General features: G+C 45.2%; 1 protein-coding gene across 4 annotated transcripts in view; it reads left to right on the forward strand.

The window, feature by feature from the left end:
* LOC102308061 (zinc finger protein 638) overlaps positions 1-8,205 on the forward strand; it is a 23,542-nt gene extending 15,337 nt beyond the window's left edge. For all 4 annotated transcript variants that reach the window (XM_005948193.2, XM_042214526.1, XM_005948196.2 and 1 more), the window contains 14 exons: positions 816-853; positions 968-1,087; positions 1,830-1,961; positions 2,094-2,135; positions 2,918-3,052; positions 3,394-3,558; positions 3,674-4,069; positions 4,154-4,654; positions 4,743-4,883; positions 6,376-6,550; positions 6,631-6,861; positions 7,048-7,173; positions 7,343-7,464; positions 7,767-8,205. In XM_005948193.2, coding sequence (XP_005948255.1) covers positions 816-853; positions 968-1,087; positions 1,830-1,961; positions 2,094-2,135; positions 2,918-3,052; positions 3,394-3,558; positions 3,674-4,069; positions 4,154-4,654; positions 4,743-4,883; positions 6,376-6,550; positions 6,631-6,861; positions 7,048-7,173; positions 7,343-7,464; positions 7,767-7,823 — 2,381 coding nt within the window. In that variant the 3' untranslated portion in view covers positions 7,824-8,205. The remainder of the gene's footprint in view (positions 1-815; positions 854-967; positions 1,088-1,829; positions 1,962-2,093; positions 2,136-2,917; positions 3,053-3,393; positions 3,559-3,673; positions 4,070-4,153; positions 4,655-4,742; positions 4,884-6,375; positions 6,551-6,630; positions 6,862-7,047; positions 7,174-7,342; positions 7,465-7,766) is intronic.
* The last annotated feature ends 1,132 nt before the right edge of the window (positions 8,206-9,337 follow it).

Raw genomic sequence — 9,337 nt, forward strand, 5'->3', positions numbered from 1 at the left:
GAGAGAAGGAAGACAGGATAAAGACATGCTGTGGTAGAGAGACAGAGGTTAATAACAGATATGATTCAGTGCAGAGAGGTCTGTTAACACATAGTGAGTGAAGAAGAAACACCCAATGCATCATGGGAATCCCCCGGCAGCCTACATCTATTGCAGCATAACTAAGGGAGGATTCAGGGTCACCTGGTCCAGCCCTAACTATATGCTTTAGCAAAAAGGAAAGTTTGAAGCCTGATCTTGAAAGTAGAGATAGTGTCTGTCTCCTGAATCCAAACTGGAGGAGAGAGACCTAATATTTAATAATCCACATCTCACTGTTTTACTCTTTGGTTCAGATGTGGATACTGTATTGTTCTTTCTTTGTGATTTTCTATGTTCAAGTTGTTTGTTGCTGGTTTTTAGTTTGTTTTTTGTCTGTTTGGAAGCTGACACAGTCTCCATGGAGATGGGTTTTTGGGGGTAGCAGGAGCAGAGAAGCTGCAGAGAGGCGTGTAAGACTGCAACTCTGCTTCCTGGTCCCAACTCTGGTCATATTTTGGGGGGTTTAATAAATTTGTCCATATTTCTAGAAATGAGAGCTGCTCCATCCACATTGTTTTGGCAAACTTTTAATGTAGTCATAGTAACAGAAGATAAGACTCAGTCATCACTACATGATCCAAATACCTCACTTCAACAAAATCCAAACATCATGACTTCCACTGTCTGTCTTAGATGAATTAAACACCCAGCTGATGTGCAGATGACTATTTCATGGCTGCTGCCTTTGTATCTGGAAGCTCTGTTTAACTCATGTTGTCGCCCTCTCACCTCAGCTGCAGAAGGCAACGCTGACCAGAAGACGTCTAGTGAGGTACATAATCTGTATACTGAAGCTTAATTAGTGTAACATATTCCACTATGTCTGTCTGGGAAAAGTAGTAACGAGAAAGACATCGGTTAATACAAACGAGCCTGTCTCATACAGAAAGGCAGGCTGCTGATCACAGGACTTCCTGAGAGCGGCTGGTCCGAATGTGACATCATTAACTTGATCCAGCCCTTTGGGACTCCCTCTGACATCATCCTGGCAACACAAATGGGAAAGGTTAGTAATTAAACTTTGTTGTTTCTAATAGATGAGGAAGTGCTCTGACACAGCTGCACAGCGACGTGAGACAGACATCCTCACCTGAAAAGTCTCAGGTTAAGATGAAGGAACTGAAGTGTCGTCTCTCCCATCAGTTTGCTTTAGATATTACATCTGTGCATATGACTGATGACGTCGAGGATGTCACGTTTCATCACCAAGCAGCAACTCACAAGTTTGTTTTATGCAGCTAGCAGCAGTGAGTCATGTGACCTGCTCTTATTAGTGACCATGCATGCACAGATTTCAACCAACTGAAAGCAGAGCTGACAGTTTCAGGTTCTTTTTTTACCTTTGTTGACTAAACCAACTCTTCCAGGCTAATGTTACACATACATGGGTTTGGCTTCTGTAGGTTAACTCTTAGACTAGCCTCAACTGTCTCTGTGGTGAGTTTCTCAATAAATGTCATAAATACAAAATGATATTTCTGCCTGGCTGCGGATCAGCTCGCACTAGGATGGTTAAAGCCAGTACCTGGAACTGGATCAGTGGGATTTCCCCCTTCGTCTTTTTGCATTAGTAAACACATTTCGTAAGAGTGTGTTTTCACTTTTAATAGTGTCCATAAGCAATATGTCTGCAGACTGTTTCCTGTATAGATTCCTTTTGTATTGTTCAGTGTCCTTGTTCAGAAATGTTGAAAGTGGAAAATGATGATGCTGTTTGTGTAACAAATGACTTTCCTTTGGTGTGTTAGGCACTTGTGTCAGTGCCAGACATGGACGTTGTTCAGGAGATGGTAAAGGTCCACACGTTTGTGCCTGCCAAGGTGAAAGACTGTGAGGTTAAACTGACCCCCCTGAAACAACACATCAGCTTCAACACACCGGTACGACTGTGCTGTGGATTGTCTTTACTCCTCTGTTACTTCTAGTTTTCTGTGTCATGCATCTTAAGTTTGAAAGATGTGGTCTGGTTTCCTTAAACAACGATTGATTTAAACACAACACTCTTCATGCAGGTGGCGCTCTACAATCTTCTGATGGGACCAGTGGATCCATTAGTGAGTACATCTTCATGTCCTTCATTCCAACATTATGAGGTCTTTTGAGTTTTCCCCCTGAGTCATGAAAGGCTGGTGGTGGTTTGTGAATCAGATAGCTCGAGAGCGAAGTGACGTAGGAGTTTAAATTAATACCAGAAGTGTGTCTACAAAAATCACAGTGACCTCCAGAGCAAAGGTCAGGCTTCCCAAAAGTCACCTGTTAACACCAGAGCTCTGTGTGCTGTAAAAAGGACCATTTTGAATCTCAGTGACGTTGACTTCAAGGTCAGAGCAGGGGCGCATCTAGAGACCAAATCAGAGCCATTTATTTTACACTCATATGCAGGTGTTAGCTCTGTAATGTGCATTCAGTGTGGTTCAAATGCAGTAAGTACACACGTTCATATACATATAGTCTATAGCTTCATTTTCTGTAGCCCATATCTTTGGCGCCTATGTGGTATATTTAAGGTTTATTGTAGCCATGCTAAAAGTGTTACTGTCAGCTTGCTTTAATAAACTGCACTGTCTGCACTGGAGTAGCTGTAGGGGGGGCACCCCTGTAGATCCCCGCTGAGTGACAGGTCATGTTTCTGAACATTGTGTGAATGCAGGAAGTTGAGAAAAAGGCGAAGGTGGATTTTGAAATTTTGAACACATTTTTTCCATGTTCCATATATTTATTCATTATTTACTCGACCTAAATAAAATCTAATGACAAAAATACAGTTGAAGGAAATGAAGCAACAACCATATCCGGTGCTAGTTTGCAAGTCATTAAATGTTGCTGCGTGTTACAGAGTCGAGCTCCAGTCGGCTGGAACAGCCTGCTGGTTATTGGGAATGTTCCCGACACACCAAGCGGGTCCTCTGAAGTCGAGAAATTGGTGCGACGCTTTGGAACAGTCATCAAGACCCTCGTGCTCAGCAGCATGGTGAGAGCTATGCGTCTGTGCAGCTGTGCACCACTTTGTTCTCCAGGACTCGCACTCAGCTGCTCGGCTTTAAAAACCTGCGAGTCCATTCACCTCGAGGAATGTTGTAAAGACTGACATAGGACTCAACTTTATAGCATTAAACAGGTGTTTGCCTGTGTGTTGCAGACATACACTTTATGGATGCAGTTTGCTAACAAGCTTGTTTGTCTTTGTGGTTGAGAGTAAGCATTTAAAATGCAGTGGGTGACATCCACATGAACCCCTCACAGTCCCGACAAATATTTTGCAAAACAAAGAAATCTCATGTGCTTAACGTCACGTTTTCTTTTCCTGCTCAGGTGATTTGTGAGATGGCCACTGCAGCCATGGCCCTGTCCGTGTACAAGCGCTTTCAGGCGTTTCCGTGTATAATCCAGAACAACCCGCTGTTCTTCTCCCGCAAGCCTGACCCCAAAGCCAGCACGCAGACCAAAGCCATCACTGCCCCTCACGATTCACCTGAGGTCACTACCACTGATATTTGGTTATAGTTAAGAGGGTCCATGTACATTTACTCATTTCTGGAGATTCAGCTTTTCTTAAGTGTGTGTGCGTGTGCGTGTGCGTGTGCATCTGCAGGATACACCTGCGAATGGCCAAGCAAAGCAGACGTCTGCAGACAGAGAGGGAGCAGCACACCAAGACAGTTCAGAGTCTCCCGAGGAGAGGATTGAAAAACACTGCGATGGAGATGCTAATAAGATGATGGGCAGGGAGGAAACAGCTGAAGAGGTTTTAGAAGCGTGCAAAGACGGTAACGTGGAAAAAGACGAGCTCACGGTTTGTGACTCTGCACCGGAGAATCAATTAGAAGCAGACACAACGGGAACGTCAGGCATTGACATCAAGACGACAGAGGAGAGTAAAGTCAGTGCATCTGAAGCAGAACGTGAACAAACTCCTGCAGAAGAAGAGTCACAGCCACTTCGCCTGGATGGCAAAGCAGATTCTGAGGAAGCAGCCGAGCTGCCCAAGGTGTGTACGCACAAAACGTGTGATTACATGCATACAAAATGATTTTTGACAATTAAAACAGTGTTTCTGCTGTAACGTCACCAGGTAACTCAAGCCATGGTTAATGCGCTGCTTGTGGAGTGCAGAACAGGACCCACCGGCCACTCCAGCAGCAGAGCAGCACCCCCCAGTGGAGAAAAGGGGGAAAACCAGACAGAGACTAAGCTGGGCCAAAAAGCAACAGAGACTAAAGAGATGACCAAAAACCAGATGGGTGTGGAAGGTGAGGTGAAAAGGCAGGAGAAGGAGAAAAAGGACGCAAGAAAGGAGAAGGAGGTGAGGGAGAGAATGAAGAGGCAGCGGGAGAGGGACAGAAGGGGCTGGGAGAAGGAGGAGAGGGCTAAGAGGGAGTGGACTGAAAAATCCAGGAGGGAGAGGAGGGAGGAGGAAAGAAGGGAGTGGGAGAGGAAGGAAAGGGAAAGAAGGGAGAGGAAGAGGGCCCACGGCAACGGTTTATCGGGGTCGAGGTTGTCCTCCAGGTCGGAGGGATCCAGGCAAAGCTACGGGAGGGATGAGCGCCACAGTATGGAGGCTGAAACCAAAGCGGTGAGGAGACGCAAAGGCTGAAGTTTAAAGCGTGTGGAGGGCATCGTTTGATTCGCAATTCTGTTTCTTTGTCCTTCCCTGAACGCAGGAGGAGGAGCTGGATGAGTTCCCGTTCGACATGAGTGACTTTGTCACAGTGGACGAAGTCGGAGATGTGGCCGAGCTTCCACTCGAAAGATCAGAAGAAGGGGAGACCCCGCCCACATGTGTCCCACAGGACACTCCACAGGTAGCTTCACCGTGGGGACTTTTATTCTCCTGCGGTTATCACTTGTGATTAAGGACGTTTCAGCCGATGCTCTGTTCTCCTATTAGCCACTGGTGTTTTTATACTCGGTGAATTCTGAAGTCCAACCTGTCACTAGGGGTGGCAGTTCATTTAACCTTGAAATGACATGGAGGCTCTCGGGGATTATAAAGAAGAAATACCCAGAATATGTTTTTACCCCTCAGCTGTAAAGGCTGATGGGGTGCTTCCATCACCCTGCCAGGCGGGCGGCACGGACACCTGTGTGAATGCAGTAACCAGAGAACGAGCTTTAGGAGCTTCCAATAGATACCACGGGTGTTTCTACTAGGAGGGTGACCGGTAACACCGCCATTATTTATTTATTTATTTATTTATTTATTTATTTATTTATTTATTTATTTATTTATGGGTCTGTTTGGTTTCTTGTCACCACAGACCCTCCTGGTTTTAGCTGTCCACAGGCTGGTTTCCTGTCTCCATCACTCTATCCATGTTTACACTTTAAGTCTCCTAATCTTCATGACTCCACTGCTTCATCTGCACCCACAGACATCCAAGAATAATAATGGACTGGATTGATATAGCGCTTTTCAAGGCACCCAAAGTGCTTCACAATGCCACTATTCATTCACTCTCACATTCACACACTGGTGGAGGCAGCTACAGTCGTAGCCACAGCTGCCCTGGGGCAGACTGACAGAGGCGAGGCTGCCATATCGGTCCCTCTGGCCAACACCAGTAGGGTAAAGTGTCTTGCCCAAGGACACAACGACCAGGACAGAGAGCCCAGGGATCGCACCGGCGACCTTCCGGTTACAGATGCGCGTCCCCTGAGCCACGGTCGCCCCAGAATGGATGCTGCAGGCTTGTGGTAAAAACAAAGATCCTGTGTTTCAGTTCTTTAGTCAAACTGAAACTAAATCTACACCAGAGCTCAAAGAAGACTTTAAAATCCTGATATGAAGCTGGAGTAAGGGCTGCTACAAATCTGGCAATTATTAAGCAGGCCATTCTTTCGGTCAGTAATTGCCATCTTAATGACTTTTTAATTATTCATACATATTTGATAAGAAGAAATCAAAAAGATCTGTTGGGGAGTCTTAGAACAACAGCTGCTAGTCTCGGGACTGCAGCCTGTTGTGTAGCAGTTAAATTCAGTTCTGGATTTACTGCCACTGTGGGAGAAATAGTTCCTGCTGCAGTATTTTGGATCAGCTGAAGAGAGTTTTTAGGACGTCCTGATAATAATGAATTACAGTCGTCCAGCCTGGAAGTAATAAATGCAGGAACTAGTCTTTCAGCGTCACTCTGAGACAGGATATTTCTAACTTTAGAGATGCTGAGAAAGTGATTTTAATGTGGGTTTGGTGTGTGCATTATTGATCCTTGTGTCATTGGTACATGAGGTGGACCTGAGTGTGAGTGAGAAACTTTACAGCAGCATGTGCCGCCTCTTGTTTTCTACTTCTAGGACGCAGCCATTGATGTCACAGCAGCTCCAGCGAAGTGTGAGCTCACACCTGAGGGGGATGTAACAGCTGATCTGCTTCCCAGTGCTGCTGTGTCCCCACCGCCAGCTTCACAAGCCGAGCCTGCACACAGCCCAGTGCATAAACCATCCGAGGCTGACATCACACCTCAGCCAGGTACTCTGAATAAATCATGTTTTTTTCCAGCCCTTTTGTATGTGGCATACTTGAACCTGAAGTCTGTCATTGCCCTTCAGATACCTCATTAACTGCTGAGTTCGCCCCAGAGGACCAAAGTGTTCCCATCCCTGTCCCTGCAGCAGCTTCCTCCTTAGCAGCAGAAAGAAGCCAAGATGGCGATGAGGAGAATCCTCTGAAACCTCGTGAGTCTGTTGAAGAAGAGAAGATGGGATTGGTCAAACAGGAGGAACACTTGACGGTGCAGGATCAGGAGAACAAGGACAGGAGAGAGACAGCTGCAGAAACTGGTGAGGTGGATTCATTTAGCCTCTTACATTTAGCACTTTAAGAAGAAGAAGTGGTTGGCTGATGGTGCCATACACAGATTTGCCCCCCGAAGAAATCACTGGACTCTGTTTGAACAAACAGCACTGGTCACCTGGGATAAGATCGAGGGGTTGAGTTAAGCCCTGTTTTTGTCCGGTCTGTTGCAGGGAAACAGGAGCAATCTGAAAGAAACCCCAATGCTGAAGAGGAGAGCGAGAAGCCCAAATTAGAAATGGAAATTCCCAGAAAAACAGAACATTCCCTCCCTCCTTTTGACCCCAGCAACCCAGTTGGTAAGAAACTGTATTGTCTGTATTTGTTTAGCATGGCTCATTCACAGCTGTTTGGATGTCCTGACATCTGAATTTAAACTCTGAGTCAGCAGGATTTATGCATTACTGCTAAAATGCACCCCACAGTTAGACCAAGAGTCATTCTGTGTGTTTGTGTGTCCATCCACAGGTATGGAGTTCCTGGTCCCAAAGACGGGTTTTTTCTGTAAGGTGTGCGCTCGGTTCTTCAGCGGCTCCAAGGAGGCTGAAATCAGCCACTGCAAAACCCGCAAACACTACGAGACCCTGCAGGTAGCAACACGCAGTTATTAGTCTGGATGTATGACGATGGAGTTCAGTCTGGTTTTTGTTTCCTACTTATTACCAGTCTGAGTGCACCTTTAAATAAGTAGGACTTAAGCAGGCAAGAAGTTTGCTAACGTGACCAAAATAAAAGCCTTACAGGTAAAACACACCTGGCGTAGGTTAGATTCATCTTATACTTTAGGCTCTGATTGTAACAGACCATTTTACATGTCCACACATTTGTTTGATCACAAAGAACTTGTTCTGCTCTAATCGGTTTCTTATGGATTCTGTCCATGTTCTCCTAGAAATACTTGAAGACGTCCAAAACAACGAGCGAGACTGCCAAGCCCGACTCCAGCTGAATGTGCTCCTGATACTTTGGGTCCAGATTCTCATGTCGATGTAGATTTAGTTTGTGTCACATTTTAAACTTGAACTGTTAAGTTTTTTTTGTAATGTTTGAGGTTTCATTGATCACTTTAACTACTCGAGCTAATTCTAAAGACAGTGGCTGTTTGCTTCACGGCGGTCGCCACATCCAAATCTGATGTTTATTTTGGTTCTTGATGAGTGGGGGATGCTGAAGTTTGATTGCATCTGATAGATAACATTAATGATGGAAACTGTGCGGCTGAAGATGAACTCCATCAGGAATCGTACACAATCGAAATGTTTTTAGTGAACTGTTGTTTTCCTCCTGAGTCTCATTTCAGTTGTGAAATAAAGATATCAATATTCTGAGCACCCACATCTGTAATATTTGATTGGCCAGATGTGTCCATCACAAGCTGTTATCCAATAAGCATGCAGCGTTTAGGTTTCACAGTCAGGGTAAAAAGTGTAAAAATGTTCTGCACACTGACTGACGAGCGTTTGGAGCATCTACGTACATCTGAAGAGAGAAGGAGAACTCGCATTATAGAATAAGGGGAAAATGCACAGTACAGCTGCTGATCAGTGCTGAGTAACAGAGTCATGGAATACTAGAAGCTCAGTTACCAAAACAAACTTGTTGGTCAGGCTGTACAGCTGTTACTGATCAGAGATTTCCATAACACAGCCTAGCATCACACACAGTCTGTGTTTGCAGGGTAGTGATGTTTTGTTTGCAGTAAGAAAACGATTACTGTTATCGTGCACTTGGCTCTCGACATGTTTCCATCCAACGAGTCTCCAGCTTGATGGCATCAGTGGAGCCATTACAGCAGGGCAACAGAGGCTGAACGGGCCTCCCAGCAATTATTCCCCAATGGGAGGCGAATGCCCACCAGGTTGCCAAACACTTTTTTTTCCAGACTGTACCAGTGTTCCTGTTTGAACATCTTCCAGCTGAAATGAAACACCCTCAAGCGTCAGGGGTGTGGGCTCCCTGATAGACTATTGATCCCACAAGAGAAATTGATTTACAGCAGCAAGTAGAGCTGGGTATCGAAAACCGGTTCTTGTTGAGAACCGGTTCCCACTGTTTCAACTCCTTGGAATTGTTTGCCATGTTTGCAAACGATTCCCTTATCGATTCCAGTCGATTATCGATTCCAGAACGACGTCACCACGTTGCGGAGCGTCATTTACCTGGCAGGAAACACGGCGGCTCAAACGCTCAAAAGTTTGGTTACACTTCACGAGAACGGATGACAACAGGACAACTTGCAATATTTGAAAAGTAGATATTTCATTTAAGGGAGGAAACACGACGAATATGCAAAAGCATTTGCTCACAAAACACACATGACCTTAAATGAATGTCGTGTTTTTAATTCGGTAACGTTTGCACGTCCTCTCCCGTTAATGCGGCAGGTAAATAATCAGCTAACAGTGCATATTATGTTAGCGCGATCTGCCATTACTGTGCATTTAGTGACCATGATGAGACAGA

This window comes from Haplochromis burtoni, unplaced genomic scaffold (genome assembly GCF_018398535.1).
Source record: "Haplochromis burtoni strain Fernald_Lab_line unplaced genomic scaffold, NCSU_Asbu1 Contig_582, whole genome shotgun sequence".
NCBI lineage: Eukaryota > Metazoa > Chordata > Actinopteri > Cichliformes > Cichlidae > Haplochromis > Haplochromis burtoni.